The following is an 18605-nucleotide window of genomic DNA, read 5'->3' on the forward strand; positions in this document are numbered from 1 at the left end:
TGCTTTGTTAAAGTATTGATTGGTGCAGCCAATTAAAAGTTTTCAATTCTTTTCCTTCCTCCTCCACTGACCTTCTGCTTCTTCAGTGAACCGGTTTTGAAGCTTCTTCTGAGGGTGCCATCCAGGAAGCTGGGAGTCTTTCGTTTTTCTACACCAACTCCGACACCACCCGGTCCTCCTGCCGTGCCCTTTCCATCTGATGCTCCTCCACTTCCACCTCCTCCGGCTCCACCTGCCGCCCCTGCGCCCGCCTTGGTGGAGTGCTTGATGCGACTGCGAAGACGTCCGATTGGGTAAACGTTTCCCAGGCTCCATCCGGCCCGACCTGCCCCGTCACAATGGAGATACTGGAGACGTAAAGCGGCTAGGTGCTGCAAAGTCTCCTCTGAGGCTGGGAAATGACCACTTATTAAAGACTCGTGGGCCTGAGACAGAGAGAATAAGAGAGAGCAAAACATCAGTGGACGAATACGCTTTATGTTCCTGCAGCTCTGGTCATGCTTTGGAAACGCAAATTACAAAGTACTGAAGAAGTTTTGACCCCTGGGAAAGTTTCTGGGCATTCATTCTTGGGAATTATTTTGGAAAAGTAAAGAAATTAGTGACATAATTATCTTTTATCAGAAGGAAATAAATGTTTTCAATCTCTTTGTCAATATCTAGCATAGATGTAGAATAAATATTACCTGTTCAAACATGAAAGCAAACTCCACTCCCTCTTTGGGCATGCTCTCTACATCCAAGAAGCAGTAGAGTTTGAAGTACAGTTTCCACTCTCCTTCCTCCTCTTCTTCTTCACTGCCTGCCAATCTGAAAAAAAAAAAAAAAAAAGCAAAACATACGGTTAACGTTAAAGCCGTGAACAAATGGTGACCTATTTTAACTAGTATTTAAAGCTGTATATTGTACATAGAAACTGAGATACCTCTCAAATTTGGCCAGAACGTCTGCCACAATGACTCTGCTCTCCAGAGCTCGGTCTGTACAGGCGTTGTGTTCAAACAGAGAAAACAGGTTCTTGCTTTCCTCCATCGCCAGACCTCTGATCAGCTTCTCCACAACCTGCAGCAACAACGTTAAAACACATTGATTAGATTTCACTTTAAAATTGATTATTTGATTTTGAACTGCAGCTTAAATGAACAGTTTTCTTCAAATAATAAAATAAATTGTACACATCTTTTCCTTTTTTCTTACTCTCCTTGCCTAAACTTTGTCATTTGTCTCAATAAAAAATGAAAGACATTAAAAAAAATTGAGGCACAATACTCTGATTGTGGTTCCCCTAGGAATGTTTGAACATGTGAATGATGGTGAACATTACTAACTATGCATGGACAAATGAGTTAAACACAAAGAGCTACAGCAACTTTAGACTAACAGCTTTGATATTATCTTTCAGGTGTGTATCTGAAGTAAAGAACTTAAAGACCTAAAAGATAAAGTGCATGACATGTCAGTATATACAGTATGTGCATGTGTACCTCTCCAGCAGTGGTGTGTGAGTTGATGGAGATCTTGCAGGAGCCTCCTCCATGGCAGTAGACGGTGGTGCTCATCTCCTGTCTCACCAGCAGGGCAGCGATCTCCTCCTGAGAGGGAACAAACTCACGAGTCTTGGTCTTCTTCAGGGACTCCCCGATGAAACTGGCGTAACGCTCGATGTCTGTGCCGGGATAACGCTCACGTACCCTGAGTCACAAATACACACCACACATTTAATATGTATTAATTTTATGAACGATATATCAAAGAAGTAGCAGCCATACGGCAGATTCTCACCTCTTGAGGTGGAAGCGCAGGTATCTGAGGATGGCTCGACTGGGTAGGAAGGTGCAGCTCATGCAGGTGAGCAGGTGCCAGTGTGCCCGATTGGCTGGGCTGTTAGGCTGAGGCACATGATTGGTCTGCTTGATCACCTGACAATAAACCTGAAGAAAGAATGTTGCAGGAGGTTTAAAAAATCCAAAGATTTCATCAACTTTGGACTGCAAACAAATCCCTGAGGATACATTATGCTCATTTCTGAGGGTGGAAATGCACTGAGATACAACATTGAAGTATTACTATGATAGGGTAGGAATACTTGCAATACTCATAATATCATTAAATACAGTGCAATGTACAGTGTGTTCTTTTCTGTCACAATTAAAACTCTTAACATTTTGTAATGCATTTTTGTAAAAAAAAAAAAAATTAAGTACCTCATCCCTGAGAGGGCGCAGGTCCTGGCAGGTCTGCAGGATGCCCTGAATGATGGGCACCGTGTCTGCCAGCGTCTCCATCTCCTGCAGCGAGTTGAAAACTCGCACTGCCTCATCCTGCAGACTGGCATAACCCTGCTGCCTTTGTACTGCACGCAGAAAAATGAAGACAGAAAAGGTCAGTGAAGATAAATGTTCAGTAAAGATGAAAAAAAAAAAACATGTTGGGTATCAAAACCAACAGATAACAGAATGTTAAAGTACTGTGGAGGTTAGTGGGACATGAAAAGAGCCACCACAGTAAAATACTGCTGGCCAACAAGGGCTGAATTCAAATGTCCAAACTCCAGACTTGCGGACTGAGCCCTCGATTAGTCACACGTACTGTGACGAGTTCACCTTTATCATGTCAAGTCTGTTTGGGCATGGAAATTCAAGGCTGTATAAGCTGCTAATAGACAGACCCAAAGATTATAGTAATAATAGGCACTATGATTACGTCCATAGACTAAACTTATTTCTGTATCAGGATGTGGCTGAATATTATTTCTGGCCTACATGATTCAAGTAACGTTTTAATAAAGTAGTTCATTTTGTGAATTCATATAAAGTTTTTCTTTAGTTTGAATTTGAAAAAAAAACTCACAGCTGGTGACCTCTCCGTAAGGGAGTGGCAGTAGAGGTGCGTGCAGAGGATGCTGAGTGTATCTGAGGATGGGGTTTCTCCTGTACATCTGCTCCACGATTTCTGGGTTCACACTGTTCTCCTTAGAGGACACATGGAGGTAAAAACTCATCTTAAACACATTTTTGTTTATGAATTTCAACATGCTGACTCACTGTGTCTCTGTGTGCGTCTTACCTTGATGTCTCTGATGAGCTGCAGAGTCGGAGTTTCTATCGGGGTCTTGCTGTCTATGACTCCCTGTACAGCAGCTGTCCATCTCATGGCCTCATTCAGCATCTTGGTATAAAGGCGGTACGAATGCTTCCTCCCGTACACTATGATGTTCCAGTAGCCTGTAAAAACAGGATCCAATCAGCATTCATGACTGAAAAATAAAAATTGTAATATTTCTACTAGGGGGATAACCAGGTCTCGTGAGAGATGTATAATAATTATCTTTAATCTAATTCTATAAAACCCACTTACTTGTGCATATTTCATGTATACTGTATATACTGCAGGTGTAATCCCAGATTAAATATGCCCTCTCTGCCCCTCCCCTTCACTCCTGTCTCCTCACCTGTCTCCCTGTGCACTCGCTCATCTGGCTGAATGACAGAACAGAGAGAGTTCAGGACCAGAGTTCCCATCTTGGAGGAGTTTCGTTCTGAGCTCTTGTAGTAATCCAGAGAGTTGTGGGTCAAAACAAACCAGCGCTTCTTCAGTTTCAGGGAGGTGCTCTTAGCGTTCATCTTCATCTCCTTTTGGAGCCAGCCTGAGAGATGATGAGACGGGAAGACAGGAGAGGGGAGCGAAATATGAAGAAGAATGTAACGATTATCACTGGGATGAATGCATATGTTGTGGTTCACAGTTTTATGTCCGAATGAATAACATATATATAAATATACACTAAAACCTCAAAATCCAACAGGAAATTTGAAACTTTAGAAAATATTAATTGTTTTAAAAATTACATCATTGTGGTTTCTGAAAATATTGTAATCAGATACTTTATTACACATATTCAGCTAAAAAAAAATGTCAAATCTGTCACTGGTGTTTTGGACAGCAACTGTGCTTTATATGCATCAAATCAACCAGTTATTAGCATCTATTAATGTTCAAATGTTAGCTGGCTTATAATATCCTTACAGTTCCCACACTATTAATGGAAATATTGAGATACTTGTAAAAGCTTGAAAATATCCCAAAATAAAAGAAAAACTCACCCCTGACAAGGAACTCCTGTCCGTCTATCCTGGCGTCTCCTTTGGGTTTCTGCAGCAGACTGATCCAGTGATGCATCTCCTCTGGCGTGTCACTGTTGCAGTGGATCACACGGTTGGCCGTAATGATGACAAAAGAGTTGGGCCTGCAGGTAAAATAAAAGAATTTCAAATATTAAAAAGAAATCTCAACTTTAGATGATCAGAAAGTTCCTGTTTTGTAAAAATAATTTGGACAGGGATTGAATATTTATTTTTTCAAATTAAGAGAAAGAGGCAAGAGTTCTGTGTCATGTGTTCAAATCTATTAAGAAAGCACAAAAATACTAAGAAATGCAATGTAAAGTCTGCTTGTCGATGTATTAATTAGCTAATCATTACTTAATGATTCATTAATAGTGTATTTAAAGCTCTGCTCGAAAGTTGCTCATCATTATCTGCTATCTAGTCCCTGATTCAGACTCATTTAGAAACGACTATAATGACTCATCAATGATTGGGCTGTTCCTGATTTCTTCTTCACTCCCTCCATAGTAACTACTCAGGATTTTGTTTACCTCACTGTAAAGTGTTACCTAAAAATGTTTTTTTGTCTTTTTAAACACAATCTATACATTGAATTGCAGTCTATTGAAACTCCACTGTCTTATCTGCAATAGGTATTCATTATGTAAGCAGGGAGATGATCTGCACAGCAGCAAAAGTATGTCTTTTATTTTGAGAAACTAAAAAATAGTCGGCTCTCAGGTTCAATAACTTTGAAAAATATGGACAAAGAACAAAACATGGACATTCAACGTTCTTTCTGACAACTGATCCAACTTACCGATCCGGGTTATCCGATGCACAAACAGAGTCAATCAAGCCCACATCAAGAGTTCCCTGAACAAGAGAGGACAACATTTTAAAACAAACACTGACATGTCAGCCATTATGAAGCCATAAAACTACAGTTTTATCTATACCATTGTGTGTGTTGTAGAAATAGAAATATTGAAAACTGATGGAGGAATGACTCAAAGTGAGTTATTGATTCTGAAGACTGACCACAGCATTTTTTGGGTTGGCCTGTTCATGGGACATATCCAGCAGCTGTTCTGGAGTACACACTCGCACCTTACTGAGCACTTTAAACCACCCGCTGCACGGAAAGAAAAAGATACAATCACATGTTGGAATACATGAAAAAAACTTGGACACAGAGAGTAGCATGTTTCTGTGTCCTGCATTATCCCAGAAATCTCTGTCATACCTTGCATCCTCTGGCGACTCAGCAAACACCTGGTATGTCCTCTCGTCTGTCACGATGTTCAGAGCATTTTCTTTTTCATGATTATCCACAATCTCCCTGTGAAACCACAACAGTAGACACCTCTAAGAAAAGCAGAATCTGTTCAGAAATCAGAGCAATAATAAGTAAGATGTGTATTTTCTGGTGTTGTAGCTTCTTTAGAAAAATCTTACTTGGCCGCTCGGATGTCAATGGTTCCCTTCAGCTTCTCTTCACTGTCGTTGTCGTAGTACATCAGCTTGTTGTCTCTCAGTACGAACCAGCGCATCTTCCAGTTCCTGAGGTGAAATAAGGCACCATGAGAATAAAGGCCAAAATCATCCAATCTTTGATTAAATAAATTATTTGACTATAAATTATGATATCAGTTCTAGTGATCTCTATGGAATACGTCTGACATAAAACATATGTATCAAATGGTGAATTAAAATCAATGTTAGTGGAATTTAAACGTTTTTTCATGTCTTTGTAGTGTTTGAATAACCTTTGTGTAACAACAATCTGGTTTTATTTAACATTTTCATTTTCCATAAAAAAAAATTTCACAATCTTTTTTTAGTAGATTACCAATAAGTAACGTTTCAATAAAGCCACAATGCATCGGCTCGCACAAGACACAGCTTTCCAGTGCTGCAAAGCATTTAATACTTCAGTTAGACAAACACCAAAATACTCCAACAGCACATGGGATTACAGTATATACAGCAACCCAACACAAGTTAACCTGTTCATTCAGATTCAATAAATATATAACATTTTATTTAAGTCTTTCTAGCAGTCAAGCTAACATGCACATTGCTCTTATATGGAAACTGTCAAGCAATGAACTTTTCTAGAGTTAAGTATAAAAGTGGTGCTTTTAGTTCAATTAATGTGCACTTAGATCTGCAGAATCCTATTAACACACAAACAACAACAAAAAGAGTAGAAACTTTATAAGATTTGTACGTCATGATTGCACTGGATTGTACTTCCAACAGAGATGTGGTACAGAGTTTCATTTATTTAGCATGCTGGCTTCACTCAGTAACAACTACAACAACCTCCGTGAGAGAGTGGACAGGCCTCCTCCTTTCTTGTAGAGCCAGCCGGACTTGAGAGACTCTTGCTTGGACCGGAACCACATGAAGGTTTCGTCCTTTAACACACACCAACGCCTCCTCCATGGGATCATCAGGCCAGCTGAGAGAGCAGAGAGGACTTATTAACATTCATAAAAAAGCTTTGCAGGTGAAATTTGAAAGATAGAAAAAGTGAAAGTCATTATGTGATTTTGCCCGAGCAAACGCAGGTATGTGTCAGTCTGCTCTGCTCTAAAGAAGAAAAACTGAGCAATGAACTCATATGTTTTTTTTTTTTTATTGTCCCTCTGTGGCATGACCTGCGGGGAGGGGGGAGGGGGGGGGGGGGGGGGGGGGGCAGAAGACCGAAAAACTGAATTTCTGCCGTTGCAAGTCATCTGCTACAACTGGAAAAGTTTTCATATATTTTGCAAAATAAAAAGATTCCAGGGAGGTGCTTGTCAACTGCACTGTAAAACCGTACCACCTTTATGTATCAACTTATAAATGTAGTACATTTGTGGAAAAGTTATGTGGGAATAAGGAAATCTAAAATTTGAAGTGTTTTATAATTTATCTTTTAGTGCGTTGCTGTAAAACAAAACAAAAATAAAATACAAATAAAAACCAAGTGCAAATGATGACAGTTTTTGAAGCATTAAATACAGGTATGTGAAATCAGACGGAGAAAGGCTTAAAACTGTATAAAGGGTTTGAATTTCAAAATAAAAGTGGCACCGTTATACACACCCTTCATGTAGAGGTAGCCATGGAAATATGGTGGCCCATTTCCATTAAGCAAAGTCACTCTGCCATTTGTCACCTCTTCATCAGTGTCCATCATCCCATCATGCTCATCATCACTGTCTGCATACTGCAACATCACACAGCAACATTAATTCGTTTTTTGAACAATATAAAGAGAAAAAGTACGTTACATTATCAGTTCATCACAAGCGTGAGCAAAATGGTAAAAGTTTCACTGTATAGCTGCTCATACATGTCTGCGTGCACGCGTGTGAGGATGCGTGTAAGTGTGTCTCCTCACAGAGTCAGAGCTGCCTCTGCAGGACTCGATGCTGGCGTTGGTGCAGGTGGACTTCCTCGGGTGCTCCTCGTCAGTCACAGTGGCGCTCCCGCGGTTGCTTCCGGACACGGAGCTGTCGTCTCCGGCGGTGACGGACCCCTCCTCCTCCTCCTGGTCGTAGTCTGACTCGGTGTCAGCCGGCATGCTGTAGATCGGCTCCTCCCCGTCCCCCAGGCTCTCCACCATGCTCACTTTCCTCTCTGGCTCCGTCTTGGCTCCCTCCTTCTTCTCCCCCTCTCCTGGGGGAGGTGGAGGGACAGCAGCACCGTCTCCAGGTGAAAGGAGAGGAGGAGGAGGAAGAATTCCACCAGCTCCGTCCGTGTGAAGGGGAGGCGGAGGAGGTGATCCAGGAGGCACTGTTCCCTCTGCAAAAGCAGGCGGGGGAGGAGGGAGGTGGGCAAATATCTCCTGATCAATGGGAGCGTCTGTCTCAGCAGGAGGAGGGAAGTCCGGCAGAGGGATGCACTCCTCCTCAGCATGGAAGCCTTCGTCTACATCCTCTTCCTTGGATGCACCTCTTGCCTTGCTTGCACCTTTCACAGCTTTCACCTCTGCGGCAGGCTTTGCTCCGACTGCCCCCAGTGAGGGATCCACGCCTCCGAAATTGAGGAGGTCGATGAGCTCCGTGGCCTTGCGGGACGCCTCCTTCTTCAACCGCTTGAGTTCAGCGTCCCGGCGCAGCTGCAGCTCCTGCTTGGAGGACTCACAGAGCTGAGACACCTCATCCTCTCTCTTCTTCTGCAAGCGCTCAATCTCTCGCTCCAGCTGCAGGATCTCCTCCATTTGGCGAGCTTCATCCTAGAGGGGCAGAGAGAGGGTGAAAAGTTTATACTAAACATCTAATAATGCTGGAAATGAATAGAGATAAATGAGCTACAATATCTCTGCTGATGGTGAAAGATTGTAAACTTGGTGGGCTTGAGAATGTTGAAAAGTTTTGACAGAAACCAGCCTGAAGATGCAGCACTTGCCTCTGTTGATTTGTCTTCTTGGTCGTCTGCTTCGCTCCCTTCTTCCTGACCTCCTTCGGCAGTCGTCTTCTTCTCTTTGTCCTCTTTCTTCTTTTGCTCTTCCTCCTTCTTCTTCTTTTCTTCTTTGAGTTTTCGAACACGAGCACGTGCCACCTGACCGCGTCTGTGTTTCTGCAGCACCAGCGCTGCCTTGCGTTTCTTAACGAACCGTCTGTGCTGGATGTGCTTTCGGAAATGTTTCTGGAGGGTGACGACACAGGTGCGTACGTGTTTGAAATGCTTCCTGTGGACAAAATGGAAAAACACAAAGAATTAGGACTTGCTCGCAACCCTATTGTGGGTGTCAGATACCATCAACTTCTCACCTGCATCCCTAAAACATTAATTCAAATTAGGGAAGTCTTACTTTGCAGAGAAAGTGAGAAGGTGGGCTCGGATGATCATGGCAGCTTGGCGCCGGACTTCATCCCTCACTTTCTCTAAACGCTGCTCCAAGAACTCTTTCATAAACACCTACAAAAGAAAAGTAATAGGAAAAGGTCAAAAATAATTAATAGTAATCCTTTTGAATGACCTTGAAGAATGCTGGTTTTGACTGAATACTGGTGGACTTTTGACATGTCTCATTCAGGTGTTTCAGAGTTTCGAAGAGATATCAAACAAAACTTGTAAATTTTACCTTGGTCTTGCCAATCTGCCACTCTTTCTTTGTCTTGTCATATTTGGTTAGTAGGTCTGTGCTTTTCTTCTTATCGTCTCCTGCTGCTGGTACCTTTTCTTTCAGAATGATCTTGTATCTGACACAGAAACAGGACAGTGCGAGAAACAACAACAGAGATCTTAGCAATGCAATATCAAAGGGTAAAAACAGAAAAAAATCGGAGATAAATGCAGCTGTAAAGATACTTACCGAGAGAAGAAATCTTTGAAAGTCCTACGCACAGGGAACCCAGCACGACGGATCTTCACTGTCTCCAACATCCCAGAATACCTCAGCTGGTTCAAGACGACCGCCGGGTCAAACACATGTGGATTCTACGAGGAAAATAAGAAAGAGTTAACATTAAACTGATAACCTTTTTTAGTTAATACACAATCATGCTCTGAGATAGAGATATTAAAGTGAATTTGAGAACTAATAGAGGTGCAAGATAAAAAACACACTGACCTTTTCCATGTTGGTTTTAATGCAGCGAATGAAGAAAGGATTGGATACACTGAGAGTGGCCATGAGAGCATGAAGGGAGTCCTGAAGAGACAAAGGAAAAAAAATATTGTTATATCTTTCCGTCCATATTGTTTTGTGATGCTAACAGCTTCCTCTATTACAGAATGGCTGTATGTAAATGACATGTTTCACTCACCCTGAACTGGGAGCTCACAGTAGGTTTGCGTCTGGCTGTTCCCATCTTCTCCTCGTTGTTCCTGCTGCCAACCTTCTCAAACAAGTCGTAGATGAAGTCCAGTCTGTGAAGCAACAAAAGAAGCACAAAGGATGAAACACCTACAGTACATCTGCTACGTTACTGCATGTCAGTGGAAATATTAATAGCTGCATCTGCCAATGACAATCAACAACCAGTGTTGAGAAAAGTTAGGAGCTGTGATCAATTACATTTTTCCCTGTACTCTTTCCATAACTCACAATATTTTACGAGTATATGAGATTTAGATGAGTTTTTTAAATTTGTATACAGTTTTTGAATTGAATTAAATTCAGTTTTAGTTATAGTGCAAAATCTGATCACAAAAGAACAAATCACATTAAAGTACCAAATTTTTCACCCGACAATAAAAGTTGGATTATAGTCTCTGTAATATGTGCAATGAACATGTGTCAATTTCATATTAGCTTAAAAAATTGGGTAAACTGATGGGTTTTACAAGAAATGATTCTTTGAATGACTGAAATGAACCTACTGTTAATTAATACAATCCCAGGACTTAATACACTCCAAATCAACCATTCCTTGTGGATCTGAATAAAGTACCTGCTGTCCTTGAGCATGTTCAGGATGTCGTCTCTGAACGTGTCTCTGTTCTTCTCCAGGATTCCTTTGGCATCATACAGGACCTGTTCAAGACGGACATCACAAATTCACCAGACTTTACACAATAATCTACACAGTATGTTGACATGAAGAAGTTCAGTTACCCATAACTCACCTCTCCGGCATAATGCTTGATACCAAACTGATGATCAGCTAGTCTGGGCTTGACATAGTAAGGGTTCGTCTGCAGAAAACAGAAAAAAAAAAGCAAAACAAATCAAATATAATCCGATATTAAACAGCTGCTCTGTAGTTGTGTGAATTATGCATGAAGTGTATGAACAAATGTGTAAATAACTCACAGAGTGTCTGCTGTGCAACTTCTCCAGCAGAGTGAAGTCTGTTCCTTTGGGGAATCGACTCTCTTCATTCACCAGTGCCAACAGGCCAAGTTTCTTAGAGAGAGAGAAAAGACATCATGTTATTGCATTACTGTTATGAAATCAGTACTTTCTAAGACATCAGTCCAGTATTATTAAATCTGAAAGCATATCTGAGGCAGGCACCCAACCCGGCTCTTAACTAACAAGGAAGTAGTGAAGCTTCCATTTCAACCATTTCAGCCCAGCTCTGATTGAGAAAAGTCGCAGTTGTAGTTAATCAATATGTTACAGTGAATAACTGCTTTGGTCAATTCTGGGCCAACGTTTTCACCTCCCTGGCCAGATACTCAGAAAATAAGAAGACTTTCTCTTTTCAGTGTGAAGCCATCATATTCTAGAGACTGTTAATTTTAGGAATAATTACATAAACATTTCCTACCTTCTCTATGAGGTCGAGACACTCCGCATTGTCCATCCAGTCAATCGCATCCCACTGAACCCCTTCCCTGTGGAAAGTAAAGCCAAACAATTATACAAGGAGGAGGAAAGTATCTTCGTTTCAGTGCACAATCTGAGTGTCTTTAAGAAACTGTGCACATTGTTCTATAATTACATCTTCACCTGTTGTACTCCAGTTGCTCCAGGGAGAAGATATGCTTGTTGAAGTACTCCTGAAGCTTCTCGTTGGCGTAGTTGATGTTAAACTGCTCGAACCGGTTGACCTGAAAGCAGAGAGGCACATAATGTAACTCGCATATGTATCAAGGGCTTGTGTGGTGATCTCGGGTACATCAGTATCACAAAGTTAGTTATCAATATGGCTTAATTAACTTTGGGCTTTCCAGTCCAGCTATGAAGCTGATATTTTTCTTCTAACTTATTTTAGTTTATTTTAATTAAAGATAATCTGAAACACGGGGGTGATACTCACAATTTTGTGTAATTGGTACATTAAAAATAAGAATAAAGCTGTATAGTCATAATAATCAAACTATTAAAAACAAGTAAAAGTGAGGTCAAAAATAAATTCTACTGCGGCACAACAGAGATAAAAACTACAAACAGTCCAGTGAATATGCAGATATTAACATCATTCATGAAGCTGTTGATGAAAATCTCTACGTTAGTCCTGTTGTCAATCTGAAGTGGACACATGAAGGTTCAAAACATGTTTCTTTTATCTCTGATTGTGATGAGTAAAGTGTTTCTATTATCTCGAAAAATGCCTCTGTTGTTGTTTATCACTTGTCACTTTGTCATCAGCTCTGTAGTTTGTCCTCGCCAGGATCCTGCAGGAATGATAACGCAGTGGTCATCTTAGAAATGCAACGTAGTTTACTGTGATGTTCGACCACAGATAAATAGTGAGTAAACCCTGTGATACTTGAGAACCTGACTTAAGCCTGAAGATAGCTGGCTTAATAACTCACTAATCTTGTTGAATAATATGGGATGTGTGGTAGATGGCGACTTTTGTAGCTGAGAAGAGAATTCATAAAAATATGCCAAACGGGAAAAAAATCAAAAGCTCTGACCTCAAAGTTTTCAAAGCCGAAGATATCAAGGATGCCGATCGATTTGAAGTTCTCCTTCCCTTTGACCTTCTGATTGATTTTCAGGATGATCCAGGAGAAACACTGAGAATATAACGCCATGGCAACAGAGTCGCGGGAATCAACAGCCTGCAACGATGAGAGGGAAACCCGAGGGAGGGTTGGGACGGGGGTGTGAGTGTGCCAGGATGAGGCAGAGGTCGACCAGGAGGGGGAGAATAAACGAGTGTGTATATATGTGTGTCTGCTGACCTGCTCGATAGTGAGTGGGGAACAGATTTCCTCTCCTCTGAGGATTATGGAGCGCTGAGTCAGGACTTCAGACAGCTGGAAGGCGTCCAGACCCAACAGCTCACTGGCATTAGTGACCACTGGAAACATCCAAAGATGTGTTATACCTCTGCAATACATCCATCGAGGTCTCACACCATCTTACACCTTTTACACGGGCAGCAGTCTGACCTTGCTTGGTGGTGATCTGGGCTCCTCCTGCAGTCATGAACTCGACGTTGCCGAGCTGTAAGACCCCCGACAGCAGCTTAAACATGTCTCTGATCTCCTCCTCTGCAAACTCTAAAACCTTCAGTGCCTCCTGCACAAAGACAAACACAGGAAAAGCGATTAGGTAATTCTTTTATGAACACTTTTTTCAGATCTTTGCAGGCAGGAGTTCAGTCTTAACATGAATATGGCCTCAGAGGTTTGAGAAATGGTGAAATAAACTATTTCTCAGGTGAAGCTGCTCTGCTCTGAAGGAAAAAACATCTTCGTTGATTTCACCTCAAGGGCCAAAAAGCAAAGATTCACTGTTTCAGTTATTCTCACTGTGCAACGAGAATGATAATTTAAGGTCATCAATCCTTTCAGTTATTTTTTCTTGGTTCCCTTTGGAGTTGAGTCTATCTGCTTCTTTTGTAGTTTATTTAAAAAGCAAATATTATCTCACATCCCACATTCAGCTTAAACTGTTCTATATACTTCAATATGACAAATACTGGACATGATCACAAATAAACCGAGAAGATAACATCCCACTGACCATAACACTGTTGAACAGTTCTTTATCATTCAGGCTCTTGTCCTTCAGACATCCTGATTGGCTGAGGTAGTGGAAAGATTCAGCGGGATCCTCCAGGAAGTAAAGGCCTGATGGAGGAAATATATGATGTCACTGTACTATATGTATTATACAACTGTAAACTATAAAGACACACATTAGTTTATTAGAACATAATCTGTAAATTTTTGCATTTCAAGTTAAGCTTGTCTGTTACAACTGTTTTTATACAAAAAAATGCCAGACCAGACATATCAACCCGTTGCTTCAATAATTTCTCATAAAAAGCCAAACGTGCACATCTTGTTTATGCAGGAAGACGAAAAACAAATAAAAAGACATTGTTGATGTTTGAAGATGTTCACAGAGCTTCTCCATACTTTTATGCTCTTTAGTAGCTCCCGCCAGCAGAGCGTAGAAAACGTGGTAGTTTCTCTCTCCAGGGTTTTGTCGTACCACGCGGTTCTGCAGATAAATCAATGCAGCAAAGCCGCTATTAACATTTCATTATGATTCACAATGTAAGACTGACAAAACACTCCAAATTAATTCAAAACTTGGGGTGAGGAGTCCCAGACATGTTTACCTTTTCCAGCAAATCTGAAAGGGAGAGAGTGAAGGAAACAACAAACACACCTGAGTCAACCTTTTAACAAACCTTTTTATGGTCTGTGCATTTGCACATGATAAAAGCAATGCATCTCATGCGAATACATGCAATATGTATATAAACAAAGATACAGTCGATGATGCAGCCTCCTTGGATGTTGCCGCCCTCAGAGAAGTGAAGCTGGATGAACTTCCCAAACCGACTGGAGTTGTTGTTGTAAACTGTCTTCGCATTACCGAACGCTTCCATAATGGGACTGCAAGGAAAACAAAAACCTGAGGTTTGTGTTTTTTGTTGTGTATGCATTTGTCTGTGCATGATGTTCCCTCAACAAACACATTTTTGACCTTTTCCTATCCTGGATAACTGAATTTTTTTTTTATTTTTCAGTAGTCCTTCACGTCGACACAATTTCACATTCATAAGTGCTTATGTAGCTCTGAAACAGTATCTGGGCTTGTTCAGTGCCACTTTGTAATAATCAGAGTTGTAGATTTGCATCTTGGATTTCATTTTCTTGAAACCTTACTGCCAAATGACTTGACATCATGTCTCAAGTTTTGACCCCTACCAAGTACATTGAAGCTACATGTAGGGATTCACACCTAATTTAAACAAGGCCATATGAGTTTTGATTTAAGACAGGCTAGAAAACAAATTTGAATTTATTGAGTTGTGGCTTGACATGTCCTGAAGCCTTCGACATTTGCTTCAGTGACACACAAAACAGTTCCAAATGTAAAAGTGTTGTATTGCTCCTGTGTACCTGCTCTGTACGATGGCCTGCTCCACTCGTGTGGTTTTCTCTGACGGGGGAGTCCCGGCTGACTTCTGGCTCATCACCGACAGGAACTGCAACAGCAATTTAGTGCTCTCCGTCTTCCCAGCCCCTGATTCACCGCTGGAGAACACACAAAGACACACACAACCACGGCCCAATTTAATTATATAGACGGTGACCTTCTGTGACATTCCCATATCCTCTCTGTTCCTCTGGTCGTCTAATTGATACCGAGGTCTGATGGCTTCACAGATATTTCATTAGCTCACAGTCCGTTTTAATCAGGATAACGAGAGAGACAGAGGCTGAGTGCAATTGAAAGCATGATGAGATGTCGAACAGACACTACAACCAGATCGAGTCAGTTAGCAGAGCGGGCCAGTTAGTGGGAAACTGACTTCAAGCAGTGATGAAGCAATGTTTATTAATATTCACCACCAAAGGAGACGCAATCCTAATTTCATCCTCGAATACTTTTTCAGTTTGAACTTGAACTTTGCTCCATTTCTCCCCAATAAACCACTGAAATCAATACATCTGAAATGTGGCAGCACCAGTTTACTTCACTCAGCCTCCACCTTGATTTTTCATTAAGTCTAAAAGCTTTCATTGCCTGCATGTCTCTGCAAAATGGGGCAAAACAGAAAGAATATAAAGATATTTCCTGATGTCCATCTGGTAACAGCTCTGATATCTATGATGTGACCTAGACCAGGAAGTTTTATGGAATTAATCTTTGAGTTTCATCTATTATTATCTTCTTTACTTAGACGCATGAAAAAGTATCTGTTCCATGAAATGTTTCTGTAATATTGAGCTTTTATTTTCTGTTTTTAAAGACAAGCAGCAACTTAAAACCAACTGCTGAGCAAAGCAATATGCTAAGCTAACTCTTAAAGGACAACTTCAACATTTTTGAAAATACATTTATTCAGCTGCTGGTTGCTTAAAATCAAGACTGGATCAGAGGGAAACAACTTGCAGCTACCAGAACATCTAAACCTCACAAATCAACACAATATTTCTCTTTTCTTTAATATGTGCAAAACCAGACATGTAGAAATACACAGTGATTTCACAGAGATTACACGGCAAACTTTTCCTTGGATGCCTGACACAAAGAAATCACTGCTCTAAGCCATGCCAAACTTTGTTATAATTGGATAGAGCCAGATTGGCAATTTCCAGTCTTTATGCTAAGCTACACAAACTGTCTGTTGCCTGTAGAGCTTCCCATTTACAGAATAAAAGTGATATTGATCTCCTTGTCTACCGTAACTCTTGACAAAGAAGTGAACAAGCATATTTCCTATTCCTTTAATATACATTCAGGCTGCATGCAGATACATAAAAAAAATGCCTGTGTGCAGCTCTCAATAAGTAGGACAATATGAACCACCCGCTCATCCAGTGTATGTCGACAGGCTGCAGTCATATTGCAGGATTTAGGAAATGGATTGATGGATTTATGGCTTAGCAAACAGTCTGATACATAGATAAAGGTTACCCTGAATAGACAAGGTAATGACATGAACCAGTGCACTGAATTGTTAAAAAAAAAAACGTCCTCCATGGCTGAAACCCACCTGATGAGGACACACTGGCTGTCGTGGCGTTTCCAGATGCAGCGGTAGCACTCGTTGGCCACGGCAAAGATGTGCGGAGGGAGTTCCCCCAGATGGTGCTTGGAGTACAGGTCCACCCTCTCCGGGCCATAAAGACCAGCAATCTGCTTGTATGGGTTGACGGCTGCCAGGATGCTGCCGATGTTGGTCTGAAAACAGCAAAGAAGTGACACTACAGCTCTGTCAGGAGTCATTTTTTTGGGCCTTTAGACTATTTTTATTTGCTCACTTTTTTTTCACTTTTCTCTGTTGGAAATAAATATCAACAAGCCTCCCTTTGCACACATAAATGCATTGACACAGATACAGAAAATAAACACTCGGATATATAAAACACATATATGTCAAATTTGAAAGCAGCCTTGTATTGATATTAATCTGGATTGGAGGATAAAGAAACACAGCAGGGTGGAGATACGAGAGATTTTTTATTAGAAAGACGGAGTTTAAACTATTTGTGCTGTATCAGCCACTTTGCTTTCTGTCCTTCTGCTACTGAAACGACAGTATAACTTCAGGGCAGCGCCTCCTCCATTGTGTCATATTACCTTGCCTGTGCATTTCGTATATTATACACATAAATCTCTGCCGAAGGACACATTTAAACAGGAAAGCATGATCAAACAGTGACACAGAAAGCTGACCCGCTCATGGGAAATTCTTATGATCAGCTTAAGGGCAATCCGTGTATGAACAGTATTTCATCATCTAGATTAGGTCACATCCAGAGAGGCTGTTATTGGTCGGTTGTCTGGTAATCTTTTAGGTTTCCAGGCTTTTCTAAATGTCAACTCAGAGCACATAAATGTGATCAAAATGCACTCAATTCTGGCCTCTAATTTTTTTTTTAAACTGCAGACAAAGATTGGCGTTATTTGAAGACATCCACGCTTATGGATAAATTAAAACTACCATGTATGTAATTGAGTTTTATGCACGTCAGCTAATGCATCCATTCATTAAAAACAAACAAACAAATTACTACAGCAGCTCTTTTCTCTTGTGATTAGGAGTCGGTTATGGGATCTGATGATGTTGATGCTACACTGTATTAAACTGTAAACAAAAAATAATCTTGCATGTGTTATTCAGTTCCTGTCCACACATTGCAAATGTGTGAATGCATTCGCAGCATTAGATCATCAAATAGGTGAGCAAAACTGCACATATCGCATCATAAAACCATCCAAATGTTTACGCATAGTAATGACTGCCTGTTTCAATATGATGGAAAATGGTTAGCAGTAATGCAAAGACTGTACGATGAGTGGGTTTGAACATCAGCTGTTTAAACAAAGCCACTGAAATCTTTTCCATAAAGAAGACAAAAGACAGAAGAGATCGTTCAAATTCTTTCTGCAATTTCAGTATTTTGTAGATCTTATTACTCATAATGGCCAGACACATACTGACAAACAAAGACAATTGCGGATGTCTGAATGCACTTACATAGATGTTATCCTTCTGGTAGCGCTGGTACAAGTTGTGCATGATGGCGGCCTCGTGCAGCTCGGCCAGCGATGACATGTCCTCCACCCCGTCGATGCTGGACTGGTGCATAGCGTACACCCGCTCCCTGGTAACCTCGGCCTGCTGCAAGTACAACACCTGGGACACAACAAGAAACACAGACTGTCAGTTATTATCTCTTTCAGATGGTCACTGAACACCACGAGAAGAAATGTTGTTTTCCGTTTTTACTGTGCATCCATGTTTAGCCTGCTGCATACAAAACATGGATCTTGCCGTGATCTGACTTGTAGTGCAAAGTATGTGCTCTTGATGTGCAACATTTACAGCCACTGAGGGTCAGCGAGTGCTAATGAGTGACAGCTTTCTCAGACACGTTGCAAAACCAAAGAACCAGGTTGGTGACAGGCAATCAGTTATAGCTTAACAACCCTGAAGCATCCCTGCAGCATGCTGCAAGACCACCTATGATGTACTGAACACCTCTCCTCTCTATTACATGCAGTTTAAAATCTCTTCAACACTGATGTGTTAATATGGCTGTCTTACTTTCATTTTTATTATTTTATTCACTTGCTATGTGTTCTGGTCTATGTATTCTTTTAAAAGTATTTAGACCCTGTTG

The 18605-nt window shown here is 40.9% G+C and overlaps 1 protein-coding gene across 2 annotated transcripts in view; it reads right to left on the reverse strand.

Annotated features, from left to right (window-relative positions):
* The window catches only part of myo10l1 (myosin X, like 1), a 48146-nt gene that overhangs the window by 4879 nt on the left and 24662 nt on the right, over window positions 1-18605 (reverse strand). The window contains exons 3-40 of one of the 2 annotated variants that reach the window (XM_069152560.1): window positions 17960-18118; window positions 16472-16659; window positions 14871-15005; window positions 14236-14360; window positions 14081-14094; window positions 13875-13959; window positions 13477-13583; window positions 12900-13029; window positions 12690-12808; window positions 12420-12566; window positions 11506-11606; window positions 11324-11390; window positions 10864-10956; window positions 10677-10745; window positions 10502-10584; window positions 9875-9977; window positions 9679-9759; window positions 9421-9545; window positions 9190-9307; window positions 8917-9023; window positions 8511-8793; window positions 7501-8337; window positions 7203-7326; window positions 6435-6573; window positions 5565-5669; window positions 5353-5448; window positions 5148-5241; window positions 4927-4982; window positions 4104-4246; window positions 3452-3646; window positions 3067-3224; window positions 2851-2971; window positions 2205-2353; window positions 1783-1931; window positions 1485-1692; window positions 926-1062; window positions 687-810; window positions 72-425 (exon numbers count right to left, since the gene is read on the reverse strand). In XM_069152560.1, the coding sequence (XP_069008661.1) occupies window positions 72-425; window positions 687-810; window positions 926-1062; window positions 1485-1692; window positions 1783-1931; window positions 2205-2353; window positions 2851-2971; window positions 3067-3224; window positions 3452-3646; window positions 4104-4246; window positions 4927-4982; window positions 5148-5241; window positions 5353-5448; window positions 5565-5669; window positions 6435-6573; window positions 7203-7326; window positions 7501-8337; window positions 8511-8793; window positions 8917-9023; window positions 9190-9307; window positions 9421-9545; window positions 9679-9759; window positions 9875-9977; window positions 10502-10584; window positions 10677-10745; window positions 10864-10956; window positions 11324-11390; window positions 11506-11606; window positions 12420-12566; window positions 12690-12808; window positions 12900-13029; window positions 13477-13583; window positions 13875-13959; window positions 14081-14094; window positions 14236-14360; window positions 14871-15005; window positions 16472-16659; window positions 17960-18118 (5628 nt within the window). Of the gene's footprint in view, window positions 1-71; window positions 426-686; window positions 811-925; window positions 1063-1484; window positions 1693-1782; window positions 1932-2204; window positions 2354-2850; window positions 2972-3066; window positions 3225-3451; window positions 3647-4103; window positions 4247-4926; window positions 4983-5147; window positions 5242-5352; window positions 5449-5564; window positions 5670-6431; window positions 6574-7202; window positions 7327-7500; window positions 8338-8510; window positions 8794-8916; window positions 9024-9189; window positions 9308-9420; window positions 9546-9678; window positions 9760-9874; window positions 9978-10501; window positions 10585-10676; window positions 10746-10863; window positions 10957-11323; window positions 11391-11505; window positions 11607-12419; window positions 12567-12689; window positions 12809-12899; window positions 13030-13476; window positions 13584-13874; window positions 13960-14080; window positions 14095-14235; window positions 14361-14870; window positions 15006-16471; window positions 16660-17959; window positions 18119-18605 lie in introns of both variants that reach the window. The other variant, XM_069152559.1, reaches the window with a different exon arrangement.

The sequence above is a fragment of the Embiotoca jacksoni genome, unplaced genomic scaffold, assembly GCF_022577435.1.
Source record: "Embiotoca jacksoni isolate LCO1_2020_lvr unplaced genomic scaffold, fEmbJac1.0.p SCAF_18, whole genome shotgun sequence".
NCBI classification, from domain to species: domain Eukaryota; kingdom Metazoa; phylum Chordata; class Actinopteri; family Embiotocidae; genus Embiotoca; species Embiotoca jacksoni.